This window comes from Somniosus microcephalus, chromosome 13 (genome assembly GCF_052327205.1).
Source record: "Somniosus microcephalus isolate GS21.2 chromosome 13, FLI_Smic_1.0, whole genome shotgun sequence".
Taxonomy (NCBI): domain Eukaryota; kingdom Metazoa; phylum Chordata; class Chondrichthyes; order Squaliformes; family Somniosidae; genus Somniosus; species Somniosus microcephalus.
The window spans coordinates 40,094,687-40,112,659 of NC_140999.1; the positions used below are offsets into that span (position 1 = coordinate 40,094,687).

The window sequence follows — 17,973 nt, forward strand, 5'->3', positions numbered from 1 at the left end:
CAGCTGTTCGAATACCAGATTCATTTAAACGTTCTGATCTGTAATTGTAGATTCCTCATCAATAAACATTGCCCAATGAAGCTATAATTGTTCATCGCCAGTTAGGGCAGCACTGTGCATCCACCACACCAAGCAACCTAGTTGCTAGGGTCACCTAGAACACCAGCCAGTAACAAATTAAATTTTGCTCAACTAACTCCACAGTACAAATTATATTAGAATAATGGATGCATGGGAATGATTTCCAGGCCTATTGGAGGCAGTTATAAATGCTCACTCTCGCTGTTTACTAAACCACCTGGATTCCTCGAGATCATTGCCTGCTGATCATTCCAAAATACCCTCTATTCTCTAAACAGCTCACCCCATGATTCACAACATCAGGGTGTATATGTAATTCAGGCCATTTCAGTTACCATTTTCACATTAGAATGGCCCTTATTTTAAAAATATTTGTGGACTACTCTCCTTCAATTCTGTAATTTAACAAATAATTCTGCACAAACCTGAATTGGAAAGAATGTCATTGTATGAGAGAGGGATGAGGCACAGCCTACAAATAAATGGGACCATCAGCATTAACTTAATGTTCAACAATGACCATGGAAACAGAAAATACATCCTGGGGGTGCAGCTGAATATGTACATTCAATTTAAGCCATTGCAACTCAGTAACACACAAGTGACTAGCTCACGAATGTTATAATGTTGGGTCTGCTTGCTGGACACAAATCACACCTGACTACATCACGAGGGTTGTCTCTGGGGAGCGGTCAAGTAATTTATGACTTTTGATGGTTATGTTTGCACGACACAGAAGGGCAGCACAGATTTCAAAAGGGTAGGTCATGCCTGACCAACCATATAGCCATTTTTGAAGAAGTAACAGAAGGTAAAGGAAACGAAGTGGACGTGCTTTATATGGATTTTCAAAAAAACACATTTCATAAGGTACCACATAAGAGGCTATTGTCAAAGAGAGTATCCTGTGGGATTAAGTAGAATACGGCTACATGGATAAAAAGATGTTTAGAGAATAGAAAACAAAGGGTAGACAAAGGAATTTCCTGGACTGGAAGAATGCAGTGAGTTGGAGCTGCTCTTATTTTTACTACATAAATAAAGCATCTGAATTTAGGAATTAAGGGAAAAATATTGAAATTTGCTGGTAACAAATTGACAGACTATGGCAAATTATGATGACCGCTGTGAAAGATTGCAAGACGACACAGATAGTTTAGCAGGGTGGGCAGATAAGCGGCAGATGCTTCAATGTAGAGAATTTTAGAAGAATAGGGAAAAGAAATACACCTCAAATTTTAAAGGGAATAGAAGAACAAAGGGACCTCGGTGTGCAGATACACAGGTCATAAAAGGAGGCAGCATAAGTCTATAAGGTCATAAAAAGGCAACTAGAAACTTTGGTTTTGTATCCAGAGGCATAAAATACAAAAGCAGGGAGGTAATGTTGAACTTGTACAAGACCTCAATTAGGCTGCAGTTGGAGTACTGTGTATAGTTTTGGGAACCCCATTATAGGAAGGATATAAAAGCAGTAGAAATGTAGATTCATTAGCACCTCATCAAGGATGGGGTTACAATTATGAAGAGACTTAAGAAGTTAGGGTTTTTTCACTAAGGCAGATAATGATAAGAGGCAACCTGACGAGATCTTCAAAACAATAACGGGTTATGGGAAGGTAAATAGTGATAAGATTGTTTACACTGATTAACGAGGTGGCAATGAGGGGGGCACAAATTTAAGATAATCACAAAAAGAATTCAAGAGTTAAGATGGTGATTAGAATTCTGTGCCACAGCTGTTGTTGAAACAGTCCATAAATTCCTTAAAAAGCAAATTCGATAGTATGGGAAACTAATGAGACTATGAGCCTCATGGGTTGCAAAACACTAGCAGATTTCATAGGCTAAATGGCCTGTTCCTGTGCTGCAACATTCCATGCAGGGGAGGACAGAACTTCTGCAGTGTTGTGACTGACCTTCATTCTGTATATACACCATGTTGTGGCAAAGCCACCAAGAGACTCTTGCAGTAATAATGTATATAATTGCCTTTAACAGGGGCTTGTTACCTTTAAGTGTTTGCTCTGTATAAACAGCGCGGGTTCGGTAAAATGGCGATCCAGCGCGATGACGTCATCACGCAGGTCACGTAACGTTCCCAACGGCAGGAAACGTGATGACGTCAGAGGGGAGAGGCGTTCCCCCTCAGTCCTCGTGGAACCAGTTGGTGTACAGACCTGTATAGAGTTTCTCCTGCGTTTTTGTTTGTAACTTTTACTAGTGCATTAAACCACGTTTGGTTAACTGCTTGTTTCAGTCTCAGTACTTTTGTTAGGAGTTCAAGCACTCCTACAATGTCATATTAATACGAGAATGAGTGCTCTCTGCAATGCACTGACTTGAAAAAGACCATAGTCTTGAGATCACATGATCCTATACGGGATCAAAAAGAGCACCAACAAAGATGTATCAGCCATTGAGCCTAAAAGGTAGAAACTACAGGACAGGGTATGCATGAACATGAAGATAAACCCTGCAGCCCACTGCCTTGTATTGAATGAGATGCACTCGCTGCTCCTAATGTTGAATTTCATTACTTACAAACAAGAGATGTTCACTTTGATTTATTTTGTAGAACGGTGCTGAAAACTATTTCATTAATTTTTTTTTTGCTTTAGCATTTGCTCCTGATTCTGATCATGCTTCCCCAACATTTCCCAACAAACCCTCTTGCCATCTCCCTCAGCATCAATACTACTCCTTGGCTGGACCAGCAGGATGCACTCTGGGGCATCTCGGACAAGACTGGCAAATTTGCACCACTCCAAGGAATGTTAGGAGTAGGAAGGTCAGTCGAAGCTAGACAAAATCTTTTTGACTTCAAAGAGTGTACTGTCCATACCTCCCAAATCATCTACACACACACTATAAAAATATTTCCTTCCTCCCTTGAGTCATGGCTAGGTACAGTTTCAAGTGGCCATTCTTCATGTGTGAGCCTGGACGCCGCGTATAGGCCATCATTGCTGAGCCTGACCCCGTCTTGAAATACATGCACTTTCCAGCAGCAGTCACTGAATATAAGAGCAGGAGCCTGGCTGGTTTTTCCCCTCTAACATGGGACGTTGAAACTAAATATAGTACCACAACTACCTCCCTGGCTGAGATCAGCTAACTCAGCACAAATCAGGAATCAAACCTGGGACCTCCCTCGTCCACATGGCTCAGTACCACACTGGATGGTGTACTTACCACTGAGCCACCAAGGAGTGATACACTCTTAACCTCTGGCGCTATAATAACTTAAAGGAAAGTTTAAAAAACATAAAAATAAAAGTACAGGAAACTTTGGTTTATCCGGACGTTAACTGTCCGGAATGCTCGATCCACCGGCAAAATTCAGGAGTCGGTTCAGTAAGTTTTTTTTCTTTTCGTTGCTTTTTTTTTCCACCAGTCAGGCTCTGCAAGGTCTAGCTAAAGCTGTTGCTTAGCTACAGAGACGCTTGCAAGCTACGGCCGACTGTTTAGAAGCTGTTGCTAAGCAACAGGGCTTGTTGCTAGATACGGAGCTCAAAAGCTCCATATGTTTTAACATTACCGCTGGTTTGTCCGGCAGTTTTGATGGGACGGCAACAGCTCGGTCCCGTCGGTGCCGGATGGCACAAAGTTTCCTGTAAATGAGAAATATTTGGGAAAATACACTTTTAAACAATAAATTTGTGAGGAATATTAAATACCATAACACTTTTACATTTCAGTTTACTGATCTTTTATAACAAATTAAATTTTCTCTAGATTCTTCCCTCCCCCTCAAAAGAAGAAATTAAATGTCTCCAAGTACCTCCAGAACATTGGGAATGATGTCCCTCTCACATTGCTTTAAAAATGTGTCTTTATCAAAGCCGGGGTCGACCTTCAGTATCTCTGTCAGCACCTCTGACATTTCAGTCTTAGAAAACAGCCCCCCTGGGAAACAAAGTACAAATGCAAAATCAGCTCAGGGTTTGTTTGATCAAAAGCAAGACAATGATTTCTAAATACTTCCAGCAAATGAACAGAAATAGCCAGGCTGCAGCCCTTCAAGAGTTGAACGTGTTTCAGAGCAAAAGCAAAATATCAAAAAGCTTTAGGTCTAGACAAGACTGCGATTCCAAACTATTAGAAAATTAATCCCATTACAGCTCCCAGCCTTTTATTTGGAAACAACCTTCCCCTACTGGAGATATATAATCGAGAAGTCAATCTGCAAGGATATGTTGTGCACAAAAATTAAAGCCGTTTCAGTGGCTCTCTGTGACAGAGATCCAATGGACAGCGTCAAAAAGTTGGGGAGAAATCACAGACTCAGGACCCCCCCCCCGCCCTCCCCACCCCGAGCACAGTGCAGTGATTCACACTAAAAATTAAAGCAGCTAAGTCTGTGTTTCTTCATTCAGTTTAGTCTGCTTGGGAGTTTCTGTTGTTGTCACCGCCCTGTTTTTTTTTTTTAAATATAAATTCTCTTTTGTAAATCGCTGCAGGATTAAATGAAGCAGTGTTAATTACTGAACCAAGCCTGCCAGCAGATTAATCATCATAATAAACACCAGGGGGTTGCAATGGAAAGTGGGTGGGTTGAGACAACATCACTTTTAAAGCCAGTGGGTAAAAAACACACAAATAGAATGGCACCCAGGGGCAGGTCTTATAGAGTCTGCTAAAAGGAGCACCGACCGGGAAGATAAAAGGAAAATATCGCAGATGCAGGAGTAGGTAAAATATTTGAAAGTTGTGAATAAGCATCTACACTTGTAGGCTGCCTCGTTATGAAGCAGATGAAGAACCAAATAAAGGGATTCTCCAGCTGGGTGTGCTGCTGTGACAGTAAACCAGTGAGACTTCTTTAAAACTGTTCGATTGGTTTAATTATTTAACATATCGAATCATATTCCACCACCCCCCACCCCCCCATAGACAGCTCACCCAAGTAGTCATTCTTCATGTGTGAACCCTAATAATGCATGCCTGCAGGCCACTCAGCTGTGGAGGGCATCTCAGTTGAGCAGAATCATGTCCTCACCTGATGCGACACACACCTGCCAAGAGGGGTCCCTGGACAGTGAGCAAGAGCGCGAATCTAGGCTGATGTTTTCATCCCTAACCTGCAGATGTTGAGGTTAGCTATTGGATCACACACCCGGGAACCTTCTGGTCTGCTTACCTCAGCTACTCTAAATAAACTCAGACACTGATGAGCCTTTAATCATAGAGTTTTAATAAAAGGCACTAGAATTTTGTGCAAAAATAGTTTAAATTTCATTATTTAAAGAATTATTTAATTAGAAGGAATGAAACACAAATTTTCAAGTGCATTTATGATGCCCTATCACACAGCATACTGAAAGCTCACTACAGAAAAATTAATTCAATATCCTTCATTTTTAACAGGGAAAAAATATTCAATTTTGTTTTGATTAAAATTACATTCTTCCAATTTAAGTCTTGCACCATGTTGAGGGAGGCAGCTGGGCAGGTAACATGCTTCTAAGGCTCTAATGCCTGATGGATCCAGGGAGCTGAGTGAAAGGGTCCCAACTGGTAAGAGTGATTTTCCTGTGTGAACCTTTGCTCTCTCGACCTGTCTTCTACAACCGATCAGATGTGGCTTTCACTATTTTTTAAAGCTCATTATTACACACTACTGTGAATACAACTCCCTTCACTATGTGAATGGCAAAATGAATATATACATCCTTTCAATACATTTTCAGTCCTGGGCAGCGCTGACTCATCGAGTTCCTCGGGGAATCATTTCTCAGACTGCTTATTTTCACATTCTTTATTAACAACTCTGATTAAAAGATCAGTAGCAGATTTGTTGATAATACAAAATTATGTAGGTTGGTTAATTGCAAAAGGGAGGTGGCGATCATCCAAAAGGATTATGAAGGATTTAATTCACTGGCAAGTGGAATCCAACAGAGAAAGATACAAGCTGCTAAAACATTAAACAGCATTTCATAAAAAGAGATTAAAGGTGAAGGAGATGGAACAATCTGGTAGCAATTGATAATCATTTTAGGAACTGTTTACATGGTGTGAGCAATTAAAGGAAAATGTCGGCTTGCCTGGTAATTCGGTGAGTTTATTCAGTGACTATCTGGGCCATACAGACCAAGAGGTGCTAGAACAGCCTCCCTAGACATGGATGCAATGTTCAAATTGGGCTGTACAGTGAATTAAAAGCCGTTTGGCACAAAAGAAGAAACCAAGCTTCTTGGAGGAAGTCTGAAGAATAGGGGCGATGTGGTAGCTTCATTTGATAGAGGAAACAATGAGGCCAAGAATATTAATACAACAACAACTTGTAGTTATATAGCGCCTTTAACATAGTAAAACGTCCCAAGGCATTTCACAGGAGTGTTATGAAACAAAATATGATGCCGAGCCACATAAGGAGATATTAGGGCAGATGAGCAAAAGCTTGGTTAAAGAGGTATGTTTTAAGGAGCGTCTTAAAGGAGGAGAGAAAGGTAGAGAGGCAGAGAGGTTTGGGGAGGGAATTCCGGAGCTTGGGGCCTTGGCAGCTGAAGGCACGGCCACCAATGGTTGAGTGATTAAAATCAGGGATGCTCAAGAGGGCAGAATTAGAGGAGAGCAGATATCTCGGGGGGGGGGGGTTGTGGGGCTGAAGGAGATTACAGAGATAGGGAGGGGCGAGGCCATGGAGGGATTTGAAAACAAAGATGAGAATTTTTTTAATCGAGGCGTTGCTTAACCAGGAGCCAATGTAGGTCAGCGAGCACAGGGGTGATGGATGGACGGGACTTGGTGCGAGTTAGGGCACGGACAGCCAAGTTTTGAATGACCTCAAGTTTAAGTAGGGTAAAACGTGGGAGGCCAGCCAGGAATGTGTTGGAATAGTCAAGTCTAGAGATAAAGGCATGGATGAGGGTTTTAGCAGATGAGCTGAGGCAAGGGCGGAGTCGGGCAATGTTACAGAGGTGGAAATAGGCGGTCTTAGTTATGGCGTGGATATGTGATTGGAAGCTCATTTCAGGGTCAAATACGGCACCAAGGTTGCAAACAGTCTGGTTCAGCCTCAGACAGTTGCCAGGGCGAGGGGTGGAGTCCGTGGCTAGGGAACGGAGTTGTGACGGGGACCGAAAACAATGGCTTCGGTCTTCCCAATATTTAGTTGGTGGAAATTTCTGCTCATCCACTACTGGATGTCGGACAAGCAGGCTGACAATTTAGAGACAGCGGAGGGGGTCGAGAGAAGTGGTGGTGAGGTAGAATTAGGAGTCATCAGCGTACATGTGGAAACTGACGCTGTGTTTTCGGATGATTTCACCGAGGAGCAGCAGGTAGATGAGAAATAGGAGGTGGCCAAGGATAGATCTTTAGGGGACACCAAAGGTAACGATGAAGGACTAAGGGTGGAGCCATCAAAGGTAAGAGATGGGAGGTATTGGATAGAGTTGCAAAATACATGAAGAAACTACGGCCTAGAAATTCAGTATCGCCACGTTTGGGGCGCTACAGTCGAGCGTGCGCTAAATTTAGCGCCCGGCGCAACTTAGCGCCACCTTCAGCGAAATTGAGTTGCTTTGCCCCAAGAGGCTCTTGCTGCGCTAAAGCAGGCGCTGCACGACTATCCTAAGGTGCTAAGCCGGAGAGGCGAGGCGCTACCACCGAGGGCGGGTGCAGCGCAGGTGCCGCCAGTTAGCGATTGCAGGCAGACACGCTGGCGCCGGTCACCTCTTAAAGGGGGAGGGTCGATTTGGCTTGCAGCCACGCCCTGCACATTGGAGCCCTGATTCTCGGCCTGGACAGACCTGCTGCGACATCGTTACGCCTACGACCATGGAGAGGGCCAGGGAGCGAGCGCAGCGCTTCAGTGAGGGGGCCCTGAAGGTTCTGGTTGGCGCAGTGGAGCGCAGGCGACCTATCCTCTTTCCGGACAGTGGCAGGAGGCCGCTGCCCAACGAATATCGAAAAGCTTGGAGGGAGGTGGCACACAGAGTGACCTCCAGCAGCATGGTCCCTAGGACCCCAATGCAATGCAGGAAGAAGTTCAACGACCTCACTCGGGTGGTCAGGGCGAGTACCCTTTCCGGTATCCTCTTCATTCCTGCATATGCACCTCACTTTATGGCCAAAGGGTCCTGAAAGCCCCAATGCCCAGCCCTCATCCAACACCTATGGGCCTCTCATGTAAATTACATGCCCATTCACCACTTTACACACTGTAAGGGCTATTCGACCATGGGAGGCAGTGCAGCCAAGATCAGGGCTTCACACTGTACTCAGGGCCCATCCTTTCTCTTGCAGGGCAAGCTGGCCCACAATAGGAGGCAGCAGCAACGGATCGGGGGAGGTCGTCCTGAACTTAAAGACCTCAGCGATCTGGAGCAGCGAGTGGAACGGATTATGGCAGGCCGGCTGATTGGCCCCGTCGCCACTGGAGATGCCAACCCCGTTCTGGACAGCAATGGTAAAGTCATCACCTTTCTGACCTCTCTCTTTCCACTTGTGCCTCACATCAGCATCCTTTGCCACTATCGAACCAATGCAGTGCATTGCAGCACTCATGCCTCCCTCGCTGCCGCCCTGTCCTCACGCTAAAGCAACTCTTGTACCTCCCTGCTTTCAGATGCTGATTCGCGAGGTGAGGAGGCGGGCCCTCAAGCTGCCACTGTGAGTGAAACAGAAGGCGAGGAGGAGGAAGAAGAAGCCGGAACATCAGTGCCACCCTCAGCCGAGGCAGCCCATGGCTATAATGGGGACACATCTTCCCTGGAGTGGAGCAGGGGGGGGGGGGGGGGAAGGGTCTGAGGAGGGTGAAGCTCCGGGGCCCAGCGAGCTGCAGCAATGCGGGGGGGGGGGGGGGGGGGGGGTAGGGAAGCTCGGCGGCCTTCTCCCCGGAGGGAGAGTGTGGCCTCCAGTCCTGCTACAGTGAGCACAGAGGAGGTGCGGCGCCTTGGTGAAATGGGCGCCCAGGCGGAGCGCAGGCACACTGAGCTCATGGCTGCAGTGGCAAGGATGCCTGACTCCATAGAGTCACTGGCAAGGAGTGTACAGGAATTCGGGGCAGCACAGGCAAGGAGTCTGCAGGACTTCGGTGCAGCACAGGCGGCTTCCAGCCAAGTGCTTAGTCGTGCCATGCAGTCACTGGCTGGTCTGATGCAGACACAGATCAGGGCCACACGAGCACTAACTGCTGCCACCCTTGCTGGATCGGGCAGGATTCACCGGGGCCCTCGCCGCGCCGCAGCAGCCCAGCAGTCTGTGCTTCAGCAGATTGCTGTGCATGGTTCAGTGCTGCCCCGTGCGAGTGCCAGTGTCTCGTCCGACCAGGGAGTGCCTGTGCTGTCAGGTTGGCAGCATTCGTGCTGCCAACACTGTCACTCCTCCACTGCAGCTGCCACCACCTGTAGCACAGACTGCTGCCGCCCAAGCAGAGTTGGAGCAGTCAGCAGCCGGGCCCTCCAGGCCCAGAGCTGGTCCAGGCCGTCCCCCAAGGGCATCTGCCGACTCACTATCTTGTAGTGTATGTACCCGTCTACCTTTAAGGAAACTATTGTATGTAACCGTTCACCTTTAAGAGAACTACTTTAGGTGTGGCACTACTTGTTTGGCTTCTGTATACTGTAATACCGACAGTGACCACACCAGTATATAAGTGTTGTGGCAGGATTGCTGGGGCAGATTCGCCCGGACCTTCGAATAGTAAAGACCTGTTTGTTTGTTATTCCTGAAGTCTGTGTCGTTATTAACTGTACAACCCACAGACTTTACAGTGGCGACGAGTCCGATCGTACCCTGCGGCAAGACTACCAAAGCAACTAAAGAGCGTCGAAGAGAGGCAACCGCCCTCGTCGTTCTGCTGGAAGAAAACACGAGGCTGCAGCAACAGAAAGGAGGAAGACTTTAGCAACAAAAGCTTCCATCAGCAACAGGCACTGATTACCCTTCTACCACGGTGCGGAGTGAGCCGATCAGCAGGAAACAAGGCGGCCGCGGAGACTGTGAGTAGGGGAAAGTGTAAAGAATATCCGGAGGATAAGGGCTGTGCACTCGACCACGGTCGAGGGGGAGCGGAGCCGGTCAGAAAGTCAGGTCCAACGGCGTCGTGAGACAGCCGGACCACGATCGGCAGGAAAAAGCCGGGCAGCGACCGAAGCCACGAAGCGCTGAGACCGGGAGCTGGCGCGGGAAGAGAGAAACTCAGCCACAGCCGGGGAGGGAAGCACCGGACTGCGTGAGGGCTGGGAGGCGAACGGGAACAGAGCGTGTGGGAGAGGCAGAGCCGACCAAAGGAGGCTGCGCGAGAGCCAGTCCAGCGGCTGAACTGTTCTCCACCAACGGGGTACCCAGCGCCGGTAGAGCCAAACGTGTGGGAGAGAGACGGAGCCGAGCAAGGGGAGAGAGACTGCGTGAGAGCCAGTCCAGCGGCTGAACTGTTATCCGTGAATGGGGTGTACCCAGCGCCGGTAGAGCCGTGCGAGCGGGAGAGAGAGACAGAGCCGAGCAAGGGGAGAGAGACTGCGCGAGAGCCAGTCCAGCGGCTGAACTGTTATCCGTGAACGGGGTGTACCCAGCGCCGGTAGAGCCGTGCGAGCGGGAGAGAAAGACAGAGCCGAGTAAGGGGAGCTGTGCGGAAGCCAGCCAGCGGCTGAACCTGTCCACTGTGGGGAAAGCGTACCCCTTCCACCAGGGAAGAAACGCGGGAAGCCGCCATTAGGCGGAGAAGACGACAGAAGCGGGAAACCGCCATTGAAGTGGGCGGGGAGAGAAGGAAAGAGCGGGAAACTGCCATTTTCGCGGGAAAAACCGCCATCTTAGAAATAAACAAATAAATAAGAATACTCAAAGAAATACTTGTGCTGCTCCCAAGGAAAGAAAGATGCCTAAGCGAGGGAATATTAACGATTTTAATTCTGAGATAGAAGACTGGGCCACGTACGTGGAACGCATAGAGATTTATTGTGAAGCCAACAAAATAGAGGAAGACGACAAGGCGATAACATTGCTAAACTCGATGGGGGCAAAAACATACGGGCTCTTGAAGCATCTAATAGCACCAGATAAACCGGCGGATCAGACTTTCGAAGAGATTGTGGCTGTGCTGAAGGACCACTTGAACCCCACACCGTTGATGCTGGCTGAACGTTTCAAATTCTATGCAAGAACGCAGAGGAAAGACGGAAGTAACGCGGAATACTTGGTCGAACTGCGTAGGCTGGCGAAATACTGCCAGTTCGGAGGGAATCTGACAGAGGCACTGCGAGACAAGTTCGTATGTGGATTGTCCAAAGAAGGGACGCAAAAGCGACTACTGGAAGAGAACGACCTCACACTAGACAGGGCTGTTCTTATAGCTGCATCGCACGAAGCCGCAGCGAAAGGAACGGCAGAAATGCAGCTGAAGGCGGCGGCACTCGGGGTGGACCAAATTACCTCGAATACAACAAAATGCTATCGTTGTGGGAAGACAAAGCACGACCAGAATCAATGCTGGTTTAAGAACCAAGAATGTAGGAAATGTGGCAAACTGGGTCACATCGCAAAGGTATGCCGGTCAGGGAAGAAGACCAACAACCAAAGGAAGCCACCACAAGAAAAGTACAGCAAGGTACACAAGGTGGCTGAGAAGAGTTCAGACAAACAGAATTCAGACTCAGACCCAAACAACCAGGAGCTGGGTAGTCTGAGAATTCACAATGTGGGGAGGGAAGCTGATCTACAAACTATCTGGGTCATGCTAAGAATAGCTGGAGTCCAAGTAAGAATGGAGTTGGACACTGGATCAGCTCTATCAGTCATCAATCGAAGGGACTACCACCGGCTATTCTCTCACATACCCTTAAGGAATACCAAGTTCGTATTACAGACATACACGGGGCATAAAGTATACCCCATGGGGAAGATAAGAGTCAAGGTGAGAGAGAGGGGTAAAGAACACCCAAGAATGAACTTGTACGTATTACCTGAGGGAGGACCACCACTTCTAGGACGGGAGTGGATTAAGAAAATAGACATGGAATGGCACTATCTAAAAGCCATCACTGAGCAATCAGCTCAGATTCTGGAACGGATGACGATAAGACTAACTCAAATATGGAAGACAAGGCTGAAATGGACTTGCCGACTATGGTGGAGAAAACAAAGACAGGCATAAAGGCTTATGCTACCGAGAAGGATAAAGCTTCAGAGCAGAACTCCAGGTTGACAGAGAATTCTGAGCCTGTCCAAGTTAAGGACTTATCCACGACGGAAGAACACAGAGCCCGGACTCAAACGTATCGCAAAATACAACAACAATTAGAACAGTTGAGTTACCGTCTCGTACAAGAGATGAAAACAATGGAACAATTCTGGGACACCGAATGGGAGAACCTGGAAAGACAACAGAGGCAGCTAGCTCAAGCTGAGAGCGACCATAGGGCCATCATGGCTAAGTATCGATCACATCTCCCTGATGCTGTTCAAGAGTTAGAATATTTGCAGAACGAAACAAATGAAGAGGAATCTTCAGGCAGCCAGGATTTTATCCCAGTTCCTCTCTACGACTCCTTACAAGCAGAGTGTAAGAAGTTGAAAGAACAGTATGAACAGGCCCAGGCTACAATTCTGGAGGGGGTTAACTCGGCAACCTCCGAAAAGCTAGTTTTAGTGAAAGCATATGAGCAACTAAAGGTTGAACATGAGCAAGAAGTCCAAAGGATGCAGGAAATGTTTGAGGAGCTCCAGGCCAAGACAGACTCATCGGTAGAGATTCCATCCATCGATGAAAAATTGGAGGTGGAAGACATGGCAGAACATGGAATCCAAGAGGTTCAAGAACTCATAAAAGTACTGAAGGAAACCCAAGACAAATATGAGGCGGAAATGACCAGGGTTCAACAACTTGAAGAACATAGTCAACTGGGAATCCGGGCAGTGGAAGGAAAGGCAACTGGAAGAGAAACAGAGACTGGAAGAATGGCCCCTGAACTGGAGCTAGAGAGCATCAAGGCGCAACTTCTTCGAGCGCTTAAAACCCAAGCACCAGAGGGAAAGGTGGATGAAATAGAGAAGAAGCTGATCCACAGTGTCCCCGGGGAAGAGTTAACGACCAGCCAACTCCTTCACAGGCGGAGTGACAAGACTCCACAAGGGGAACACGAGCTTCAGGCTTCAAAGGGAAGGAATTCGGAGCTTCCAAAAGGGATGGAGATAGCTGAGGTGGCAACACAGCTTTTACAAGGATGCCAAAAGGACGCTGAATTACGTCAAATTGAACAGAAGAATGGGGAAACAGCTACTCCAGTAGAAGGAGTAAATAGCCGGATAACGCAATCCCCGATGGAAGGGAAGGTATTGAACTCACAAATGAAGACAGTAGTGAAGGAATGGCAGACAACCCAGGAAGAGCGTGATGAATATGAATGTATGAGGAAGTCTTTTCAAGAAAGATGTCTAGGGAAGGAACCACAGTCGGCTAACGTCCAGATGGGTAAGGAGGAAGTAGAAGGCCCTCTCGCTGGCCTAACTCAGGACGACCCCGAATATTACCATGACCTGTTGAGAGACACTGAATATTACGAGGATCTGGTCTGCCCAGTTTGTGAGGAAAACTCCCAAAGTGCTGAAATCAGGATGAAACACTTAAGGTCTAAGGAACATAGAGAGTTGGTGGCGCTACAGCTGGCAGCCGAGAAAGGAGCCCCGAGAGTCTCAAAAAGGCAGAAAAGAAAAAGAAGAGGCAGAAGACAATAGCTATCTAAAATATTATCACTTCTACCAGCTCAGGAGGGGACCTACGAAAGGAGCTAAATTAGTTGAAAAGTGGGAAATTATCAAGACAGCCAGTTGGTTATAAAAGTCGGCACTGCCGGTTCAACAGGACGAAAGTTCAAGCTGTTACGTCAAGGAAAAGGCTATGGAGGAGTCACACTATCCATGTGAACCGGCTACACCAAAGAGATGTTGTGCGGACCAAGTCAAGATCGGAGACTGAATCTGTGAACTGTTCCCGCAGAGACTGACTTTGTGAACTGTTTCCCACCGAGATTATATCTGTAAAGTGTTTTATATGAAGTTGAAGATATGTATGTTAATGGGACTCTAAGTAATAAGCTAAAAAGGGAGGATTGTAGTGTATGTACCCGTCTACCTTTAAGGAAACTATTGTATGTAACCGTTCACCTTTAAGAGAACTACTTTAGGTGTGGCACTACTTGTTTGGCTTCTGTATACTGTAATACCGACAGTGACCACACCAGTATATAAGTGTTGTGGCAGGATTGCTGGGGCAGATTCGCCCTGACCTTCGAATAGTAAAGACCTGTTTGTTTGTTATTCCTGAAGTCTGTGTCGTTATTAACTGTACAACCCACAGACTTTACATATCTGACCCTCAGCAGCCTTCTCCCAGCCTTGCTGCAGCCACTGGGGTCCCATTACGGAAGAGCTGCAGGGTGAGAAGGGGCCAATCTCGCAAGCGAGGCAGATCACCCTCGCAGGCCAAAAAGTAGGAGGTGTGGCAAAATGCTGTGTTTTTTTTTTTGTGAAGGCCGAGGATCATGGTCATTTTTGTTTAACTCTTTTGTTCATTGTCTCCAGGTTGTGAGATCCAGTTATGTGTCTGACTGTTTTTTGGGGGGTTTCTCTGTATTTGTTTGTCATGAGGGAAGGGCACAGAGTTTGTTAAATAAATAATTGTCTTTATTCAGATTGTGCATGTTTGCACTTTGAACTATTTGTTGCCTTGACTGGCTCAGGGTTTGCGGAGCGGGTCCATTCGTGTTCTTTCAATGGCACAAGCCATTCCCGAGAGGGGGCCTAGAACCGACTTGCAATAAGCCGCTGACGGACAGCCCTTGCACTTTGTGCCTCCCTCCCGTCTTGGTGCTCCTCCTCCTCCTCTGGTGGTCCTCCAATGTCTGCTGGCAGTGGCTGAGTCCTGAGGATAGCCAGGTTGTGCAGCATGCAGCACACTACAACGAAATGGGAGACTCGCTCAGGCGAGTACTGAAGGGCTCCCCCGGAATGGTCCAGACAGCGGAACCGTTGCTTTAGCACGCCGATTGTGTGCTCAATGATGTTCCTGGTCGCTTGATGGCTGTCATTGTATCGCTCTTCAGCAGGGGTGCTGGGCGCACGGAGCGGGGTCATCAGCCAGGTGCACAAAGGATAGCCCTTGTCCCCGAGAAGCCAGCCTCCTGGGTGAGCCGGGGCTTCGAAAAGGTCTGCCACAGGATGAAGGCGTTGTGGCTGCTGCCTGGAAAGCGGGCATTGACAGCTAGTATCAGCTGCCTGTGGTCACACACCAACTGCACGTTCAACGAATGGAACCCCTTCCGGTTGCGGTAATCCTTGGCATTCTCTAGAGGCGCCCGCAAATCCACATGCGTGCAGTCAATGGCGCCCTGGACCATGGGGAAGCCCGCTATTCTTGCAAATCCCATTGCGCGCTCCTGCTGCTTGTCCAGGGTCATGGGGTAGGAAATGTACTGACGTCTCCTTTTGAAGAGGGCATTCATGACTTGGCAGATGCAGCAATGCACCGCGAACTGGGAGACATTGGCAATGTCCCCAGTAGCGGATTGGAAGGAGCCGGTGGCATAGAAGTTGAGAGCCACCGTCACCTTCACTGCCACCGACAGAGACGTACTGCTCCTCAGCTGAGGCTGCAGATCTCTCTGAAGCAGGTGGCAGATATCAGTGACCACCTCCCTTCTGAATCGAAGCCTCCGAATGCACTGCTCCTCAGACAAGTTGAGGTAGGAGAACTGCTGGCGGTATACCTGGGGAGGGTAAGGCCTCCTGTGCTGACGCCTGTTGGCCCTCCTCCGTCTGGCCATGATTGGCACTCTCTCTCGGCGTCTGAGCCTTCTCAATGCAATGGAGAAACCCAACGTTTCCACCCATTGCAGCCCCCATTATATGTGGCCACTCAAGGCTATGGCACTGAAAAATCAATCCAACTGCAAAGCTCTGGGCTAAAGCCAGAAGTACCTGTGCGAGCACTGAGTCAAAGCAGAAAGCTCTCTTCCTTTGTCTCTCTGCAAATCTCTCTCTCTCACACACAGAAGGAGTGGTCCAAAATGGCTACCACTAATAAGGCAGGAAGAGCCCCCTATAAATAGCGCCCCCCCAGCCCCACAGCGACTGGGAACCGTTCCACTCAACCAGTCGCTGGGAGCGCCAGGCGGAAAGAAGTTCCGGTTCGGGGCGCACCAAGGGCGTTGCACCATGAAATGACGTCAGGATCTGCGAGCGCAGCTGAGCGGGCGTTGCGGTTTTGCGCCGCCGCTAAATGTCCACTCAAGTTCGCGAGAGGCGCAGATCGCGCCGCGCCCGGGCGCTAGCCGCTTCGCGCCCCACTTATTGCCCTCTTAAGGCACTAGCGGCTGGCGCTACCAACGGAATTTCTAGGCCTACATCTTTGAAGAGCTGAAAAATTGCCATTAATCCACGGAGGAATATGGAGCATGGAGGAGATCAGGATACAGCGATTCAGGCATTGCGCTGCAAGGTGACGGGTGGTTGTGAGCACTGAGGGAATGCAATGTGCAGGAAGTTAATGAATGAAGGGTGGAATCATCAGTAAAAGAGTGGCTAGAGTTGAATGCTGAGTGGAGGAGGTGACTTATCTAAAGGAACGGGGGGGGGGGGGCGGGGAAAGAGAGAGAGAACAGAAACCTGGGGAACTTGAGCAAAGAGGCAAAGGGCAAGCAATGAACCACAACGCAGAATGATTGACTGGAACAGCAGACAGGTGAAACACTAACAACAACAAAATCCCTTTTTTATCCAATTTTCTTGAAAACCTTCGTGCTGTGATACAGAAACCACCAGTAACGTACACAAAAAGGCAAGTGAAATGGACTATATGAACAAATGGTAGAAAGTATCAAAAAAGACCCAGTGAAGTATGCTGGGGGGATGAGTTTCACGTCAGGATTCCAATGACAGTATGAAGCACCCCATAGCTTCATTCTTCTCAGCCTTCAGAACTGACGACCCAGTTTGTGTCAACGCAAACAGTGTAATTTAATTCAGTTTTAGTCATACAAATTGAGTTGACACAAGACCACCGTAAGAAAGTAGTTTCCCACCGATTTATAACAATTGCAACTGGTGTGAAGTGAGTTGCACAAAGCTCCCAAGTGTTTTTTTTTTAAACTTTTCCCCTTTTTGGCATAAGCTTTGTTAATATTAAAAATGTATGGGCATTTTGATTCCACTGAGAGGAGCCACAGTTCTTAGATAGGGTGCAGCACAAAATCAGCAGTAATGCTGGTCAGTTGGCCCCAAGTCTCACTAAATATGTCCCAGTCGCAAACCCATTATCTGTAGTGTGATGATGTTTAAAGACTTTTAACATAGTCTTGGACATGTTATTTTCTACAATAAACAGAATTAAGTTACAATGGCTTGCAAATCCTCATACATGCCTTTCTCAACTCTAGACTCAACTTCTCCAACACTCTCCACCCCAGCCTGTTAAATTCCATCCTATATAACAACTTGCCCAAAGATTCATTAACTGCATCTTAGCCTCACTATGTCTCACTCCCTCATCGCTGATCTTCCCAATAATCACTGGCTCCCTGTCCAAAACACATCAACTTCAAAATCCCTTGTCCTTGTTCATAGGTTCTTCTGCAGCCTTACCACCTCCCCCCATTCCCGCCCTCTCCCAATCTCTGCAACTTCCTCTAGCTCTACATGTCAGTGGCGCCTTATACTCCAGCCTCCTTTGAACCCCATCTCTTTCCACTCCACCTTCAGTGGCAGAGCCTTCAGATGTCGAACCCACACTCAAAACTCACTCCCTAACCTTCTCTGCCTCTCTCACCACCTTCAAAAGCCTGCTTGAAACCTACCTCTGACCATTTCTTCAGTCACATCCCCTAACTCGTCTCCCACCACCTCCCATCCATTTTCTTTCCCATGAAATGCGACATTAAAGCTACT

At 47.7% G+C, this 17,973-nt stretch overlaps 1 protein-coding gene across 3 annotated transcripts in view; it reads right to left on the reverse strand.

Annotated features, from left to right (window-relative positions):
* timm44 (translocase of inner mitochondrial membrane 44 homolog (yeast)) overlaps positions 1 to 17,973 on the reverse strand; it is a 91,840-nt gene that overhangs the window by 31,494 nt on the left and 42,373 nt on the right. For all 3 annotated transcript variants that reach the window (XR_015080554.1, XR_015080555.1, XM_086004789.1), the window contains exon 9: positions 3,866 to 3,990. Coding sequence is in view for 1 of the 3 variants with exons in the window: in XM_086004789.1 (XP_085860915.1) it covers positions 3,866 to 3,990 (125 nt within the window). In the remaining 2 variants the exon portion in view is untranslated. The remainder of the gene's footprint in view (positions 1 to 3,865; positions 3,991 to 17,973) is intronic.